This window comes from Scyliorhinus torazame, chromosome 22 (assembly GCF_047496885.1).
Source record: "Scyliorhinus torazame isolate Kashiwa2021f chromosome 22, sScyTor2.1, whole genome shotgun sequence".
In the NCBI taxonomy this organism is placed as follows: domain Eukaryota; kingdom Metazoa; phylum Chordata; class Chondrichthyes; order Carcharhiniformes; family Scyliorhinidae; genus Scyliorhinus; species Scyliorhinus torazame.
The window spans coordinates 27,148,413-27,167,680 of NC_092728.1; the positions used below are offsets into that span (position 1 = coordinate 27,148,413).

The 19,268-nt window shown below is 60.5% G+C and overlaps 1 protein-coding gene across 3 annotated transcripts in view; it reads left to right on the top strand.

Annotated features, from left to right (window-relative positions):
* Positions 1–19,268, top strand: part of LOC140398978 (vacuolar fusion protein MON1 homolog B-like) — a 79,365-nt gene that overhangs the window by 51,351 nt on the left and 8,746 nt on the right. For all 3 annotated transcript variants that reach the window (XM_072487998.1, XM_072487999.1, XM_072488000.1), the window contains one exon: positions 17,535–18,333. In XM_072487998.1, coding sequence (XP_072344099.1) covers positions 17,535–18,333 — 799 coding nt within the window. The remainder of the gene's footprint in view (positions 1–17,534; positions 18,334–19,268) is intronic.

Here is a 19,268-nt window from a genome sequence, read left to right on the forward strand (position 1 = left end):
CCTCCCGCAGGGCGACACTCCCTCAGCGCGGAGCCTCCCGCAGGGCGGCGCTCCCTCAGCATGGAGCCTCCCGCAGGGTGGCGCTCCCTCAGCACGGAGCCTCCCGCAGGGGGACACTCCCTCAGCACGGAGCCTCCCGCAGGGCGGTCCCTCAGCACGGAGGCTCCCGCTGGGCGGCGCTCCCTCAGTACAGAGCCCCCTGCAGGGCGGAACTCCCTCAGCACAGAGCCTCCCACAGGGTGACACTCCCTCAGCACGGAGCCTCCCGCAGGGTGACACTCCCTCAGCACAGAGCCTCCCACAGGGTGACACTTCCTCAGCACGGAGCCTCCCACAGGGTGACACTCCCTCAGCACGGAGCCTCCCGCAGGGGGACACTCCCTCAGCACGGAGCCTCCCACAGGGTGACACTTCCTCAGCACGGAGCCTCCCGCAGGGGGACACTCCCTCAGCACGGAGCCTCCCGCAGGGTGGCGCTCCCTCAGCACGGAGCCACCTGCAGGGCGCTCCCTCAGCCCGGAGCCTCCCGCAGGGCGACGCTCCCTCAGTACAGAGCCTCCCGCAGGGGGACACTACCTCAGCACGGAGCCTCCAGCAGGGCGGTGCCCCCTCAGCACGGACCCTCCCTTGAGGGCACTCCCTCAGCACAGACCCTCCCACAGAGGGCACTCCTTGAGCACGGACCCTCCCACAGAGGGCACTCCCTCAGCACGGACCCTCCCACAGAGGGCACTCCCTCAGCACAGACCCTCCCACAGAGGGCACTCCTTGAGCACGGACCCTCCCACAGAGGGCACTCACTCAGCACGGACCCTCCCGCAGGGCAGCGCTCCCTCAGCACCGACACTCCCACAGAGGGCACTCCTTCAGCACAGACCCTCCCACAGAGGGCACTCCCTCAGCACGGAGCCTCCTGCAGGGCGGCGCTCCCTGAGAACGGAGCCTCCCGCTGGGCGGTCCCTCAGTCCAGAGCCTCCCGCAGGGCGACACTCCCTCAGTCCAGAGCCTCCCGCAGGGTGACACTCCCTCAGCGCGGAGCCTCCCACAGGGTGACACTCCCTCAGCACGGAACCTCCTGCAGGGCGACACTCCCTCATCACGGAGCCTCCCGTAGGGCGGCGCTCCCTCAGCACGGAGCCTCCTGCAGGGCGGTCCCTCAGCACGGAGCCTCCTGCAGGGCGGTCCCTCAGTACAGAGCCTCCCGCAGGGCGACACTCCCTCAGCACGGAGCCTCCCGCAGGGCGGCGCTCCCTCAGTACAGAGCCTCCCGCTGGGCGGCGCTCCCTCAGTACAGAGCCTCCCGCAGGGCGGTCCCTCAGCACGGAGCCTCCCGCAGGGCGGTCCCTCAGTACGGAGCCTCCCGCAGGGCGGTCCCTCAGTACAGAGCTTCCCGCAGGCCGGCGCACTGTCAGCGCGGAGCCTCCCGCATGGCGACACTCCCTCAGTACAGAGCCTCCCGCAGGGCGGTCCCTCAGCACGGAGCCTCCCACAGGGCGGTCCCTCAGTACAGAGCCTCTCGCAGGGCGTTCCCTCAGCACGGAGCCTCCCACAGGGCGACACTCCCTCAGCACGGAGCCTCCCACAGGGCGGTCCCTCAGCACGGAGCCTCCCGCCGGGCGACACTCCCTCAGCACGGAGCCTCCCGCCGGGCGTTCCCTCAGCACGGAGCCACCTGCAGGGCAGTCCCGCAACACGGAGCCTCCCGCAGGGCGCTCCCTCAGTACAGAGCCTCCCGCAGGGCGACACTCCCTCAGTACAGAGCCTCCCGCAGGGCGGTCCCTCAGCACGGAGCCTCCCGCAGGGCGGTCCGTCAGTACAGAGCCTCCCGCAGGGCGCTCCCTCAGTACAGAGCCTCCCGCAGGGCGCTCCCTCAGTACAGAGCCTCCCGCAGGGTGACACTCCCTCAGCACGGAGCCTCCCGCAGGGCGGACCCTCAGTACAGAGCCTCCCGCAGGGCGGTCCCGCAACACGGAGCCTCCCGCAGGGCGGTCCCTCAGCATGGAGCCTCCCGCAGGGCGGTCCCGCAACACGGAGCCTCCCGCAGGGCGGACCCTCAGTACAGAGCCTCCCGCAGGGCGCTCCCTCAGTACAGAGCCTCCTGCAGGGCGACGCTCCCTCAGTACAGAGACTCCCGCAGGCCGGCGCACTGTCAGCACGGAGACTCCCGCAGGGCGGCGCTCCCTCAGCACGGAGCCTCCAGCAGGGCAGCGCTACCTCAGCACGGAGCCTCCCGCAGGGGGACACTCCCTCAGCACGGAGCCTCCCGCAGGGGGTCTCTCCCTCAGCACGGAGCCTCCCGCAGGGGGACACTCCCTCAGCACGGAGCCTCCCGCAGGGCGGCGCTCCCTCAGCACGGAGTCTCCCGCAGGGGGACACTCCCTCAGCACGGAGCCTCCCGCAGGGCGGCGCTCCCTCAGCACGGAGCCTCCCGCAGGGGGTCTCTCCCTCAGCACGGTGCCTCCTGTAGGGGGACACTCCCTCAGCACGGAGCCTCCCGCAGGGCGGCGCTCCCTCAGCACTGAGCCTCCCGCAGGGGGACGCTCCCTCAGCACGGAGCCTCCCGCAGGGGGACGCTCCCTCAGCACGGAGCCTCCCGCAGGGGGACACTCCCTCAGCACGGAGCCTCCCGCAGGGGGACACTACCTCAGCACTGAGCCTCCCGCAGGGCGGCGCTCCCTCAGCACTGAGCCTCCCGCAGGGCGGCGCTCCCTCAGCACTGAGCCTCCCGCAGGGGGACGCTCCCTCAGCACGGAGCCTCCCGCAGGGGGACGCTCCCTCAGCACGGAGCCTCCCGCAGGGGGACACTCCCTCAGCACGGAGCCTCCCGCAGGGGGACACTACCTCAGCACGGAGCCTCCTGCAGTGGGACACTCCCTCAGCACGGAGCCTCCCGCAGGGCGGCGCCCCCTCCGCACGGAGCCTCCTGCAGGGGGACACTCCCTCAGCACGGAGCCTCCCGCAGGTCGGCGCTCCCTCAGCACGGAGCCTCCCGCAGGGGGTCACTCCCTCAGCACGGAGCCTCCGGCAGGGCGGCGCTCCCTCAGCACGGAGCCTCCCGCAGGGCGGTGCTCCCTCAGCACGGAGCCTCCCGCAGGGGGACACTCCCTCAGCACGGAGCCTCCCGCAGGGGGACACTCCCTCAGCACGGAGCCTCCCGCAGGGGGACACTCCCTCAGCACGGAGCCTACCGCAGGGGGACACTCCCTCAGCACGGAGCCTCCCGCAGGGCGGCGCTCCCTCAGCACGGAGCCTCCCGCAGGGCGTAACTCCCTCAGCACGGAGCCTCCCGCAGGGGGACACTCCCTCAGCACGGAGCCTCCCGCAGGGGGACACTCCCTCAGCACCGAGCCTCCCGCAGGGCAGCGCTCCCTCAGCACGGAGCCTCCCGCAGGGCGGCGCTCCCTCAGCACGGAGCCTCCCGCAGGGCGGAGCTCCCTCAGCACGGACCCTCCCACAGAGGGCACTCACTCAGCACGGACCCTCCAGCAGGGCGACACTCCCTCAGAATGGAGCCTCCCGTAGGTCAGCGCTCCCTCACTACAGAGCCTCCCGCAGGGCGACACTCCCTCAGCACGGAGCCTCCAGCAGGGCGGTCCCTCAGTACAGAGCCTCCCGCAGGGCAGTCCCTCAGCACGGAGCCTCCCGCAGGGCGGTCCCTGAGTTCAGAGCCTCCCGCAAGGCGACACTCCCTCAGCACGGAGCCTCCTGCAGGGCGGCGCTCCCTCAGCACGGAGCCTCCCGCATGGCGGCGCTCCCTCATCATGGAGACTCCCGCATGGCGGCGCTCCCTCAGCACGGAGCCTCCCACAGGGCGGCGATCCCTCATCACGGAGCCTCCCGCAGGGTGACACTCCCTCAGTGCAGAGCCTCCCGCAGGGTGTCACTCCCTCAGCACGGAACCTCCTGCAGGGCGGCGCTCCCTGAGAACTGAGCCTCCCGTAGGTCAGCGCACCCTCAGTACAGAGCCTCCTGCAGGGCGACGCTCCCTCAGTACAGAGCCTCCTGCAGGGCGACGCTCCCTCAGCGCGGAGCCTCCCGCAGGCCGGCGCTCTGTCAGCGCGGAGCCTCCCGCAGGGTGACGCTCCCTCAGCACGGAGCTCCCGCAGGCCGGCACTCTGTCAGCGCAGAGCCTCCCGCAGGCCGGCACTCCCTCTGCACGGAGCCTCCTGCAGGGCATCGCTCCCTCAGCGCGGAGCCTCCCGCAGGGTGACGCTCCCTCAGCACGGAGCTCCCGCAGGGCGGCACTCTGTCAGCGCAGAGCCTCCCGCAGGCCGGCGCTCCCTCAACACGGAGCCTCCTGAAGGGCGGCACTCCCTCAGCACGGAGCCTCCTGCAGGGCATCGCTCCCTCAGCGCAGAGCCTCCCGCAGGATGACGCTCCCTCAGCACGGAGCCTCCCGCAGGGCGGCGCTCCGTCAGCACGGAGCCTCCTGCAGGGCATCGCTCCCTCAGCGCAGAGCCTCCCGCAGGGTGACGCTCCCTCAGCACAGAGCCTCCCGCAGGGCGGCGCTCCGTCAGCACGGAGCCTCCTGCAGGGCATCGCTCCCTCAGCAAGGAGCCTCCAGCAGGCCGGTGCTCCCTAAGCGCGGAGCCTCCCGCAGGGTGGCGCTCCCTCAGTGCGGAGCCTCCCTCAGCAAGGAGCCTCCAGCAGGCCGGTGCTCCCTCAGCGCGGAGCCTCCCGCAGGGTGGCGCTCCCTCAGCGCGGAGCCTCCCTCAGCACGGAGTCTCCTGCAGGGCATCGCTCCCTCAGCGCGGAGCCTCCCGCAGGGCGGCGCTCCCACCGAATATCGATCGAAGAGCCAATACACCAGTTAGCTAGTTCAAAGTCAATGGTACTTTATTTACACACAGTATGATTTACTCATGCACAATAACACTACAGGCTAAACTACATCTATCACTAACACCTATACTTAACTTCGGGCGCCCACTTAGGTCAGAGGAACAATGGCCGTTGTTCGAATCTGAGGCTGTTGGGTTTGAAGAGGTAACAGGAGAACAGCTAAGGTCGTCCGTCTGGTAGCGAGCGTTGAACTTGAACTTACCTGCTTCTGGTGGTGCAGGTGGAAAGGTCTCTCCGCTTGAGAGCCAAATCCAAGAGACGGAACCTTTGGCGGGGGTTCCTTCTTTTACTCGGAGGGACTTTAAAAAAATGTTATTAAAGGTTTTCATAAAATATCAATAACAAAAGGAGAAAGAAAAAGAACCCAACAGGGTTAAGTACAAAACACAATCTAAAAAAGCAACCCCCCAAACCGCCCCCCCCCCACTGTACATAACTAATAAATTAACATTAACACCCCGACTTAACACAACAGGTGTAAACACCCCCTCAGACCCTCCAGTGTAAATATCATAAACAAAAATAAAGTAACCCCCCCCCCCCAGCTGCTGCTACCATTGACCAATGTCTAGCGTTCTGCCAGAAAGTCTAAGAACGGTTGCCACCGCCTAAAGAACCCTTGTACCGACCCTCTCATGGCAAATTTCACCCTCTCCAATTTAATGAACCCCGCCATATCGCTGATCCAGGATTCCACGCTTGGGGGCCTCGCATCCCTCCACTGAAGGAGAATCCTTCACCGGGCTACCAGGGACGCAAAGGCCAGAATTCCGGCCTCTTTCACCTCCTGCACTCCCGGCTCCTCTGCCACCCCAAATATTCCGAGCCCCCAGCCCGGTCTGACCCTGGATCCTACCACCCTCGAAACCGTACTCGCTACGCCCTTCCAAAATTCCTGCAGCGCTGGGCATGCCCAGAACATATGGGTGTGATTTGCTGGGCTCCCTGAGCACCTAACACACCTGTCCTCACCCCCAAAGACCCGGCTCATCCTTGTCCCGGTCACGTGTGCCCTGTGCAGCATCTTAAACTGTAAGAGGCTGAGCCTCGCGCACGAAGAGGAAGAATTCACCCTCCCTAGGGCATCTGCCCAAGTCCCCTCTTCGATCTCCTCTCCCAACTTCTCCCATTTAGCTTTCAACTCCACCACCGAGGCCTCCTCCTCCTCCTGCATCATCTGGTAAGTTTCCGCGAGATCTTCCCCACTCCCCCCCCCCCCCCCCCCCCCCCCCGAGAGCACCCTGTCCTGTACTGTGTGTGGCAGTAGCCGTGGGAATTCCACCACCTGCCGTCTGGCAATCGCCCTTACCTGTAAGTACCTGAAGGTGTTCCCGGGGGGGGGGAGCCCGTACTTCTCTAGCTCACCCAAGCTCGCGAACTTCCCGTCCACAAACAGGTCCCCAACCTTCGTATCACTGCCCTGTGACACCCCGAAAACCCTCCATCTGTTCTCCCTTGGATGAACCCGTGGTTCCCCCGTAATGGGGTCCACGCCAAGGCCCCAACTTCCCCCCTATGCCGCCTCCACTGCCCCCAAATTTTGAGAGCCGCCACCACCACCAGGCTCGTGGTATACCTCATTGGAGGGAGTGGCAGCGGCGCCGTTGCCAGCGCCCCCAGACTCGTACCCACACAGGACGCCGTCTCCAGCCTCTTCCATGCAGCCCCCTCCCCCTCCATCACCCACTTGCGCACCATCGTCGCATTGGCGGCCCAGTAGTACCCACAGAGGTTGGGCAGCGCCAGCCCCCGCATCACAAACCGCTCCAGGAACACCCTTCTCACCCTCGGAGTCCCTCGCGCCCACACAAACCCCATTATACTCCTGTTAACCCGCCTGAAAAATGCCTTCGGGATAAACACGGGGAGGCACTGGAACAGGAACAAAAACCTTGGGAGCACCGTCATTTTGATTGACTGCACTCTACCCGCCAGGGACAGCGGCAACACGTCCCACCTCTTGAACTCCTCCTCCATTTGCTCCACCAGCCTTGTAAAGTTAAGCCTATGCAGGGCCCCCCAGCTCCTGGCCACCTGGACCCCCAAATATCTGAAGCTCCTCGCCGCCCTTTTTAGTGGGAGCTCGCCAATCCCCCTCTCCTGGTCCCCTAGCTGAACTACGAACAGCTTGCTCTTCCCCATATTGAGCTTGTACCCCGGAAAGTCCCCGAATTCCCGAAGGATCCTCATTACTTCTGGCATTCCTCCCACCGGGTCCGCCACATACAGCAGCAGGTCGTCCGCATAAAGCGACACCCTATGCTCCTCCCCACCCCGCACCAACCCCCTCCAGTTCCTCGACTCTCTCAGTGCCATAGCCAGGGGTTCAATCGCCAGTGCGAAGAGCAGTGGGTAGAGGGGACACCCCTGTCTCGTCCCTCGGTGCAACCGAAAGTACTCGGACCTCCTCCTATTTGTGGCCACACTCGCCATCGGGACCTCATACAACAGCCTAACCCACCTGACAAACCCCTCCCCAAACCTGAACCTCTTCAGCACCTCCCACAGGTACCCCCACTCTACCCTATCGAAGGCTTTCTCAGCGTCAATCGCCACCACTATCTCCGCCTCCCCCTCCCTCGCCGGCATCATGATAACGTTCAAAAACCTCCGCACATTCGCGTTCAACTGTCTCCCCATCACAAACCCCGTCTGGTCTTCATGGATGATCTGCGGCACACAATCCTCAATCCTCATGGCTAAGATCTTCGCCAGCACCTTGGCATCTACATTTAGCAAGGAAATCGGTCTGTAAGACCCACACTGCAGGGGATCCTTGTCCCGCTTCAGGATCCAGGAGATCAGTGCCCGGGACATCGTCGGGGGTAAAGCCCCCCCCCACTCCCTTGCCTCATTAAAGGTCCTAACTAACAGGGGGCCCAACAGGTCCATATATTTTTTTATATAGTTCGACTGGGAAAACGTCCGACCCCGGTGCCTTCGCCGCCTGCATGCTTCCTATCCCTTTGATCAGCTCCTCCAGCCCAATCGGGGCCCTCAGTCCCGCCACGAGTCCCTCTTCCACCTTTGGAAACCTCAATTGGTCCAGGAAACGGCCCATCCTTCCCTCCTCCCATGGGGGCTCGGATCGGTACAATTCCTCTTAGAAGTCCCTGAAGACCCCATTGATGCCAACTCCACTCCTCATCACACTCCCTCCCCTGTCCTTAACTCCCGATCTCCCTAGCTGCGTCCCGCTTCCGAAGCTGATGCGCCAGCATCCGGCTTGTCTTTTCCCCATACTCGTAGACTGCCCCCTGGGCCTTCCTCCACTGCACCTCCGCCTTCCTGGTGGTCACCAGGTCGAATTCGGCCTGGAGGCTGCGCCTCTTCCTCAACAATCCTTCCTCAGGCTCTACCTCCTGTCTACCCTCACCATCTCCCCCACCAGCCTCTCTCTCTCTCCCCCCCGCTCCCTCCGCTCCTTGTGGGCCCTAATGGAGATCAGCTCTCCCCTCACCACCGCCTTCAGTGACTCCCATACCATCCCCACTCGGACCTCCCCGTTGTCGTTGGTCCCCAAGTACCTCTCTATACTTATTCGGACCCGCTCGCTCACCTCCTCGTCCGCCAACAGCCTCACCTCCAAGCGCCACAGCGGGCGCTGGTCCCTCTCCTCCCCCATCTCCAAGTCCACCCAATGCGGGGCGTGGTCCGAAATGGCTATTGCCGAATACTCGGTATCCTCTACTCTCGCTATCAGCGCCCTACTCAAAATGAAAAAGTCAATTCGAGAATAAGCCTTATGGACATGTGAGAAGAATGAAAATTCCCTAGCCCCCAGCCTTGGAAATCTCCAAGGGTCCACCCCTCCCATTTGGTCCATAAATCCCCTCAACACTCTAGCCGCCGCCGGCTTCCTACCCGTCCTAGACCTGGAGCGATCCAGTGCCGGATCCAACACCGTGTTAAAGTCTCCCCCCATTATCAGGCCACCCACTTCCAAGTCTGGGATCCGACCCAACATACGCCGCATAAAACCCGCATCGTCCCAGTTCGGAGCATACACATTGACCAGTACCACCCTCTCTCCCTGCAACTTACCACTTACCATTATGTACCTACCGCCATTATCTGCCACAATGCTCGACGCCTCGAATGACACCTTCTTTCCCACCAAGATCGCCACCCCTCGATTTTTCGCATCTAGCCCCGAGGGAAACACCTGACCTACCCACCCTTTCCTCAGTCTTACCTGGTCTGCCACCTTCAGGTGTGTCTCCTGGAGCATAACCACATCCGCCTTAAGCCCCTTCAGGTGCGCAAACACGTGGGCCCGCTTGACCGGCCCATTCAGTCCCCTTACATTCCAGGTTATCAGCCGGATCAGGGGTCTACCCGCCCCCCTCCCCCGCCGACTAGCCATGACCCCTCCTCGGCCAGCCACGCGCCCGCACCCACACCCGGCCCGTTCCTCACAGCGGCATACCCCCGTCTCGCCCCCCCCCCCCCCCCCACTCGCTCCAGCTCCTCCTTGACCTTAGCAGCAGCAACTTGATTCCCACCCCCCCTCCCCCCGGCTAGGACCCATCCTAGCTGGTTTACTCCCCCATTGCACTTCCGCAAGTCAGCTGACCCCGGCCACTCCCGCCTCCCCTTTGACTCCTCCCATTGTATGGCACACCCTCCTCTCCCGCTCCCGATCGACAGGCTCTCTCCCTCCCCCCTCCGATCTAAGCGCGGGAAACAATCCTCGCTTCCCCGCCCCCCCCCCCCCCAAGTCTTCGGCGCGGCAAAAAATCCCGCGCTCTCCACCTACCAGGCCCCGCCACCAACCAAAACAGTGCCCAACCCGCCCCATCCACCCTCCCCAACCCGAAAGAGAAAAACACAGAGAAAAAGAAACCCAAAACAATGCAAAGGCCCCCGCGAACCAAAAATAGACATAACATATCCACCGCAGCCCCCAATCGCCCATCCCGACCCTCAGTCTGTGTCCAGCTTCTCGGCCTGAACAAAGGCCCACGCCTCCTCCGGAGACTCAAAATAATGGTGGCGGTCCTTGTAGGTAACCCACAGTCGCGTCGGCTGCAACATGCCAAACTTCACCCCCTTCCTGTGCAGCACCGCCTTCGCTCGATTGTACCCGGCCCTTCTCTTCTCCACCTCCGCACTCCAGTCCTGATATATTCGAACCTCCGCGTTCTCCCACCTGCTGCTCCTCTCCTTCTTGGCCCACCTGAGCGCACACTCCCGATCGACGAACCGATGGAACCGCACCAGCACTGCCCGCGGAGGCTCGTTAGCCTTGGGCCTCCTCGCCAGCACTCTATGGGCCCCTTCCAGCTCCAGGGGCCCCTGGAAGGACCCCGCTCCCATCAGCGAGTTCAACATGGTGATCACATAGGCCCCCACTTCCAGCCCCTCCGGGAGGCCCAGAATCCGCAGATTCTTCCGCCTCGACAATTCTCGATCTCCTCGAACCGCTCCAGCCATTTCTTGTGGAGCACCTCGTGCGCCTCCACCTTTACCGCCAGGCCTAAGATCTCGTCCTCATTGTCAGAGATCTTTTGTCGAGCCTCTCGGATCGCCACCCCCTGGGCCGTCTGTGTCTCCAGTAGCTTATCAATAGAAGCCTTCATCGGCTCTAGCAGGTCCGTTTTAATCTCTCTGAGGCAACGCTGGATACCCTCCTGTTGCTCCTCCGCACACTGCTTCCACGCTGCCTGGTCTCCGCCCGCCGCCATTTTGTCCTTCTTCCCTCCCTTCTTCTGTTCCACCACCAACTTTTTTGTTGCCCCGCTCCTAGTTAAAGCCATATACTGACGGGGAGCTCCTTCCCACACCGGGAAACGTCGAAAAAGTGCCCTTGGGGGCCCTGAAAAGAGCCCAAAAGTCCATTTTTGCGGGAGCCGCCGAATGTGCGACTTAGCTCCGCATAGCCGCAACCGGAAGTCTCGAGAGGGAATCCTTTTGGCAGTGTTCGCTTCACCAATCTGCCCCAAAACGTCTGTGAAAACTCCTGAAAAAGGTCTGAGAGTAAGTTCCAGACGGGAGCTGCCGAATGCGCGACCTACTCCTCCATGGCCGCCACCGGAAGCCTCGTCCCCGCTTCTTCAATGGCCTTGGTAGATCTCTTCACAGTTGTTCCCTCTGCTGCTAGAATTCAACTTTATTAGAGGCCCTCAAGTCAGGTTGCAGCTTTAAGCTTGCCCTTACCCGCCTGCATGCTGGAAGAGGCTCCTCTCTCCCCTGCAGTTACAGACAAATCTTTTACTGTTTCTGCCGGGTCTGGTAACCAAAAGACATAACATTCCTGGGGGACGCTGTCAGGGGAATGTTACAGTCGTCTTCCCACACCAGGAAATGTCAAACAAATGCCGTGGGGGCCCTGTAAAAGAGCCAAAAAGTACATTCCAAGCGAGAGCTACCGAATATGCGACCTAGCTCTGCATAGCCGCACCTGGAAGTCCCTACTCGGAGGGACTTTGCGCGCTTTTAGGCGGGCCTTAAACTTGGTCCCAATTAATTGGGCAACTCCTTGATCACTGCCATCGATCTGAGCCAATAAAGGGGCGGGTGCCTTAGAACATAGAACATTACAGCGCAGTACAGGCCCTTCGGCCCTCGATGTTGCGCCAACCTGTGAAACCACTCTGAAGCCCATCTATACTATTCCCTTATCATCCATGTTTATCCAATGACCATTTGAATGCCCTTAGTGTTGGCGAGTCCACTACTGTTGCATGCAGGGCATTCCACGCCCTTACTACTCTCTGAGTAAAGAACCTACCTCTGACATCTGTCTTATATCTATCTCCCCTCAATTTAAAGCTATGTCCCCTCGTGCTAGCCATCACCATCCGAGGAAAAAGGCTCTCACTGTCCACCCTATCCAATCCTCTGATCATCTTGTATGTCTCAATTAAGTCACCTCTTAACCTTCTTCTCTCTAACGAAAACAGCCTCAAGTCCCTCAGCCTTTCCTGATAAGATCTTCCCTCCAAACCAGGCAACATCCTGGTAAATCTCCTCTGTACCCTTTCCAATGCTTCCACATCCTTCCTATAATGCGGCGACCAGAATTGCATGCAATACTCCAAATGCAGCCGCACCAGAGTTTTGTACAGCTGCAACATGACCTCATGGCTCTGAAACTCAATCCCTCTACCAATAAAAGCTAACACACCGTACGCCTTCTTAACAACCCTCTCAACCTGGGTGGCAACTTTCAGGGATCTATGTACATGGACACCGAGATCTCTCTGCTCATCCACACTGTCAAGAATATTACCATTAGCCCAGTACTCTGTCTTCCTGTTACTCCTTCCAAAATGAATCACCTCACATTTTTCTGCATTAAACTCCATTTGCCACCTCTCAGCCCAGCTCTGCAGCTTATCTATGTCCCTCTGTAACTTGTAACATCCGTCCGCACTGTCCATAACTCCACCGACTTTAGTGTCATCTGCAAATTTACTCACCCATCCTTCTACGCCCTCTTCCAGGTCATTTATAAAAATGACAAACAGCAGTGGCCCCAAAACAGATCCTTGTGGTACACCACTAGTAACTGAACTCCAGGCTGAACATTTCCCATCAACCACCACCCTTTGTCTTCTTCCAGTTAGCCAATTTCTGATCCAAACTGCTAAATCACCCTGAATCCCATGCCTCCGTATTTTCTGCAGTAGCCTACCATGGGGAACCTTATCAAACGCTTTACTGAAATCCATATACACCACATCAACTGTTTTACCCTCATCCACCTGTTTGGTCACCTTCTCAAAGAACTCAATAAGGTTTGTGAGACATGACCTACCCTTCACAAACCGTGTTGACTATCCCTAATCAAATTATTCCTTTCCAGATGATTATAAATCCTATCTCTTATAAACCTTTCCAAGACTTTGCCCTCAACAGAAGTAAGGCTCACTGGTCTATAGTTACCGGGGTTGTCTCTACTCCCCTTCTTGAACAAGGGGACAACATTTGCTATCCTCCAGTCTTCTGGCACTATTCCTGTAGACAATGACGACATAAAGATCAAAGCCAAAGGCTCCGCAATCTCCTCCCTAGCTTCCCAGAGAATCCTAGGATAAATCCCATCTGGCCCAGGGGACTTATCTATTTTCACACTTCCAGAATTGCTAACACATCTTCCTTATGAACCTTAAGCCCTTCTAGTCTAGTAGCCTGTATCTCCGTATTCTCCTCGACAACATTGTCTTTTTCATGTGCGAATGCTGACGAAAAATATTCATTTAGCACCTCTCCTATCTCCTCTGATTCCACGCACAAGAGGCAGCACGGTAGCCTTGTGGATAGCACAATTGCTTCACAGCTCCAGGGTCCCAGGTTCGATTCCGGCTTGGGTCACTGTCTGTGCGGAGTCTGCACATCCTCCCCGTGTGTGCGTGGGTTTCCTCCGGGTGTTCCGGTTTCCTCCCACAGTCCAAAGATGTGCAGGTTAGGTGGATTGGCCATGATAAATTGCCCTTAGTGTCCAAAATTGCCCTTAGTGTTGGGTGGGGTTACTGGGTTATGGGGATAGGGTGGCGGTGTTGACCTTGGGTAGGGTGCTCTTTCCAAGAGCTGGTGCAGACTCGATGGGCCGAATGGCCTCCTTCTGCACTGTAAATTCTATGACAACTTCCCACTACTGTCCTTGACTGGCACTGCTCTTACCCTTGTCATTCGTTTATTCCTGACATATCTATAGAAAGCTTTAGGGTTATCCTTGATCCTACCTGCCAAAGACTTCTCATGTCCCCTCCTGGCCCTTCTTAGCTCTCTCTTTAGGTCCTTCCTAGCGAACTTGTAACTCTCGAGCGCCCTAACTGAACCTTCACATCTCATCTTTACATAAGCCTCCTTCTTCCTCTTGACAAGTGATTCAACTACTTTAGTCAACCACTGTTCCCTCGCTCAATGACTTCCTCCCTGCCTGACAGGTACATACTTATCAAGGACATGCAGTAGCTGTTCCTTGAACAAGCTCCACATTTCCATTGTGCCCATTCCCTGCAGTTTCCTACCCCATCCTATGCATCCTAAGTCTTGCCTCATCGCATCATAATTGCCTTTCCCCCAGCTTGCCCTGCGGTATATACCTATCCCTTTCCAACACTAAAGTAAACGTAACCGAATTGTGGTCACTATCACCAAAGTGCTCACCTACCAAATCTAACACCTGTCCTGGTTCATTACCCAGTACCAAATCCAATATGGCCTCGCCTCTCGTTGGCCTATCTACATACTGTATCAGGAAACCCTCCTGCACACATTGGACAAAAACGGACCCATCTAAAGTACTCGGACTATAGCGTTTCCAGTCAATATTTGGAAAGGTAAAGACCCCCCTAACAACTACCCTGTTACTTTCGCTCCTATCCAGATTCATCTTTGCAATCCTTGATGGCTGTGCACGTCCTAAGTGGCCGTTGGCCTTGCTTTGTTTGTGCCTTCTTGCTGGAGTGGTGGCGTTGAAATGTCTGGGACATATCGGCTACCTGAGCACTAGTTCTTTGTTCCTCGGAGATGGGCCATCAATATGTAAATCGGCCCAGGGTTTCAGTTCCGTCTGCAGTCTGTCTTCCTAATATACATTCAGGCCCTGTGCCTGCTTGTTGCTTTGCTTTGTCCACTTTTCCCTGTATGCTATGCAAGTGTCCATTTTATATACTGAAATGTAGATGGCTACGGCGCGGAGCCTCCCGCAGGGCGACGCTCCCTCAGCACGGAGCCTCCCGCAGGGCGGTGCTTCCTCAGCACGGAGCCTCCCGCAGGGCTGTGCTTCCTCAGCGCAGAGCCTCCCACAGAGTGGAGCTCCCTCAGCACGGAGCCTCCTTCAGCGCGGCACTCCCTCAGCACGGAGCCTCCCGCAGGGCGACGCTCCCTCAGCGCAGAGCCTCCCGCAGGGCGGTGCTTCCTCAGCGCAGAGCCTCCCACAGAGTGGAGCTCCCTCAGCACGGAGCCTCCCGCAGGGTGCAGCTCCCTCAGCACAGAGCCTCCCGCAGGGTGCAGCTCCCTCAGCACGGAGCCTCCCGCAGGGCGGCGCTCCCTCAGCACAGAGCCTCCCGCAGGGCGGCGCTCCCTCAGCACGGAGCCTCCCGCAGGGCGGAGCTCCCTCAGCATGGAGCCTCCCGCAGGGCGGAGCTCCCTCAGCACGGAGCCTCCCGCAGGGTGCAGCTCCCTCAGCACGGAGCCTCCCGCAGGGTGACACTCCCTCAGCACGGAGCCTCCCACATGGTGGAGCTCCCTCAGCGCGGAGCCTCCTTCAGCGCGGCGCTCCTTCAGCGCGGCGCTCCCTCAGCACGGAGCCTCCCGCAGGGCAGCGCTACCTCAGCACGGAGCCTCCCGCAGGGCGACGCTCCCTCAGCGCAGAGCCTCCCGCAGGGCGGTGCTCCCTCAGCGCGGAGCCTCCCGCAGGGCGACGCTCCCTCAGCGCGGAGCCTCCCGCAGGGCGACGCTCCCTCAGCGCAGAGCCTCCCGCAGGGCGACGCTCCCTCAGCGCAGAGCCTCCCGCAGGGCGACGCTCCCTCAGCGCAGAGCCTCCCGCAGGGCGACGCTCCCTCAGCGCGGAGCCTCCCGCAGGGCGACGCTCCCTCAGCGCAGAGCCTCCCGCAGGGCGACGCTCCCTCAGCGCAGAGCCTCCCGCAGGGCGGTGCTCCCTCAGCACGGAGCCTCCCGCAGGGCGACGCTCCCTCAGCGCAGAGCCTCCCGCAGGGCGACGCTCCCTCAGCGCAGAGCCTCCCGCAGGGCGGTGCTCCCTCAGCACGGAGTCTCCCACAGGGCGGTGCTCCCTCAGCGCGGAGCCTCCTGCAGGGCGACGCTCCCTCAGCGCGGAGCCTCCTTCAGCGCGGCACTCCCTCAGCACGGAGCCTCCCTCAGGGCAGCGCTACCTCACAACGGAGCCTCCCGCAGGGCAGCGCTCCCTCAGCACGGAGCCTCCCGTAGGGTGGAGCTCCCTCAGTACGGAGCCTCCCGCAGGGTGACACTCTCTCAGCACAGAGCCTCCCGCAGGGGGACACTCGCTCAGCACGGAGCCTCCCGCAGGGGGACACTCCCTCAGCACGGAGCCTCCCGCAGGGCGGCGCTCCCTCAGCACGGAGCCTCCCGCAGGGCGGCGCTCCCTCAGCACGGAGCCTCCCGCAGGGTGGAGCTCCCTCAGCACGGAGCCTCCCGCAGTGGGCCACTCCCTCAGCACGGAGCCTCCCGCAGGGTGACACTCCCTCAGCACGGAGCCTCCCGCAGGGGGACACTCCCTCAGCACGGAGCCTCCCACAGGGTGGAGCTCCCTCAGCACGGAGCCTCCCGCAGGGTGACACTCCCTCAGCACGGAGCCTCCCGCAGGGTGACACTCCCTCAGCACAGAGCCTCCTGCAGGGCGGCGCTCCCTCAGCACGGAGCCTCCCGCAGGGCGGCGCTCCCTCAGCGCAGAGCCTCCCGCAGGGTGACACTCCCTCAGCACAGAGCCTCCCGCAGGGCGGTGCTCCCTCAGCACGGAGCCTCCCACAGGGCGGTGCTCCCTCAGCACGGAGCCTCCCACATGGTGGAGCTCTCTCAGCACGGAGCCTCCCGCAGGGCGGTGCTCCCTCAGCACGGAGCCTCCCGCAGGGCGGTGCTCCCTCAGCACGGAGCCTCCCACAGGGCGGTGCTCCCTCAGCACGGAGCCTCCCACATGGTGGAGCTCTCTCAGCACGGAGCCTCCCACAGGGCGGTGCTCCCTCAGCACGGAGCCTCCCACAGGGCGGTGCTCCCTCAGCACGGAGCCTCCCGCAGGGCGGAGCTCCCTCAGCACGGAGCCTCCCACATGGTGGAGCTCCCTCAGCACGGAGCCTCCCGCAGGGCGGTGCTCCCTCAGAACTGAGCCTCCCGCAGGGCGGAGCTGCCTCAGCACGGAGCCTCCCGCAGGGCGGCGCTCCCTCAGCACGGAGCCTCCCGCAGGGCGGTGCTCCCTCAGCACGGAGCCTCCCGCAGGGCGGAGCTGCCTCAGCACGGAGCCTCCCGCAGGGCGGCGCTCCCTCAGCACGGAGCCTCCCGCAGGGGGACACTCCCTCAGCACGGAGCCTCCCGCAGGGCGGCGCTCCCTCAGCACGGAGCCTCCCGATGTGCGGCGCTCCCTCAGCACGGACCCTCCCATAGCCGTTAAGTTTGTTCAAGGCTGGGATTGATTTTTAATCAGTGAGGTAATCAAGGGTTATGGGGATACGGTGGGAAAGTGGAGTTGAGGATTATCACATCAGGACAGCCAGGATCTCATTAAATGGCGGAGCAGACTAGATGGACCGAATGGTCTACTTTTCCTTCTGGGGAGTTGGTGGGGAATTAGTGTTGTCGCTGGGCAACTAATCCAGAGACCCATAGGGTACCCTGCGGACCCCGGTTTGAATCTCCCCACCCAGCACTGTAGGTGTTAAATTTGAATTCAATAAAAATCTAGAATTGAAAGTCTAAAAGGGGACCATGAAACTATTGTTGTTTGTTGTAAAAACCCATCCGATTCACTAATACTCTTCAGGGAAGGAAATCTGCCATCCTTGCCTGGTCTCGCCTACATGTGACTCCCGGCCCCACAGCAATTGGTTGACTTTTAACTGCCTCCACGGTTGGGAATGAAATGGTGACCCAGCCAGTGGAGCCCACCTTCCGTCAACAAATACATTTTTGGGGAATTATTTTACGTGCGCTCGTGAACCAAGGCTAACAGTGGCTGCACACTCTCTGACCTTTCACCTTTACCCTTTCAGACGACTACAAGGTTGTGTTCAGCCAGCAGGGTCCCCTGGTGTTGGTGTCAGTGTCGCGTAGCCGGCAGTCAGAGGAGCAGCTTCGCCGTGAGCTGCTGTACGTCTACTACCAGATCATCAGCATGCTGACGCAGGTCACGGTCACGCGCATCTTCGAGCGCAAGAAGAACTATGACCTGCGGCGCCTCCTGGCCGGCTCGGAGAAGATCCTGGATAACCTCCTGCGCCACATGGACTCCGACCCCAGCTTCCTGCTGGGGGCCGTGCAGTGCCTGCCACTGGCCGCCTCGCTCCGCGACGGGGTCAGCCAGCTCCTGCAGAAGGCCGTCACCCCCAACCTGGTCTTCTCCATCCTGGTGGCCAAGGGCCAGCTGGTGGCCATCGTGCAGGAGCGGGCGGTGATCGACGACTCGAGGCTGGACCCTGTCGACCTGCACCTGCTCTTCAACCTGCTGGCGGGCTCCTCGTCCTTCCAGGCTGGCGAGGTCTGGACCCCTATCTGCCTACCCCGACTCTACCCGGACAGCTACTTTTACGCCTACATCTCCTACCTGGACCCGGCTTGCACGCTCTGCCTCCTGCTCATCTCCACTGACAAGACGGCCTTTTACAGTGTGTCGGCCTGCAAGAGGAGGATCGAGGAAGGCCTGAGGGCCCAGGGCCTACTGCAGGCCATCGACGCGGCCCTGCGCAGCAACGCGGCCTCCACCTCGCACGTTGGCGTCTCCGACCTCTGGCATTTCATGTACAAGCCCCTGGACATCCCAGACAACCACAAGCAGCTGACCCAATACACCAGGTAAGAGGGGAATCCTGTGGCCGACCTCGCGTGCACCTGCCGTTTCTTATACTCAGTCTCTTGTCCTACGTATTAGTGAGAGGCAGCACGGTTTTGTGAAGGGGAGGTCGTGTCTCACTAACTTGATAGAGTTTTTCGAGGAGGTCACAAAGATCATTGATGCAGGTAGGGCAGTGGATGTTGTCTATATGGACTTCAGTAAGGCCTTTGACAAGGTCCCTCATGGTAGACTAGTACAAAAGGTGAAGTCACACGGGATCAGGGGTGAGCTGGCAAGGTGGATACAGAACTGGCTAGGTCATAGAAGGCAGAGAGTAGCAAAGGGTGCTTTTCTAATTGGAGGGCGGTGACCAGTGGTGTTCCGCAGGGATCCGTGCTGGGACCTTTGCTGTTTGTAGTATATATAAATGATTTGGAGGAAAATGTAACTGGTCTGATTAGTACGTTTGCAGACGACACAAAGGTTGGTGGAATTGCGGATAGCGATGAGGACTGTCTGAGGATACAGCAGGATTTAGATTGTTTGGAGACTTGGGCGGAGAGGTGGCAGATGGAGTTTAATCCGGACAAATGTGAGGTAATGCATTTTGGAAGGTCTAATGCAGGTAGGGAATATACAGTGAATGGTAGAACCCTCAAGAGTATTGAAAGTCAGAGAGATCTTGGAGTACAGGTCCACAGGTCACCGAAAGGGGCAACACAGGTGGAGAAGGTAGTCAAGAAGGCATACGGCATGCTTGCCTTCATTGGCCGGGGCATTGAGTATAAGGCGAGCGGGGCAAGGTTTAGAGTAGATGTACGAGGCAAGGTTTTTACGCAGAGGGTAGTGGGTGCCTGGAACTCGCTGCCGGAGGAGGTGGTGGAAGCAGTGACGATCGGGACATTTAAGGGGCATCTTGACAAATATATGAATAGGATGGGAATAGAGGGATACG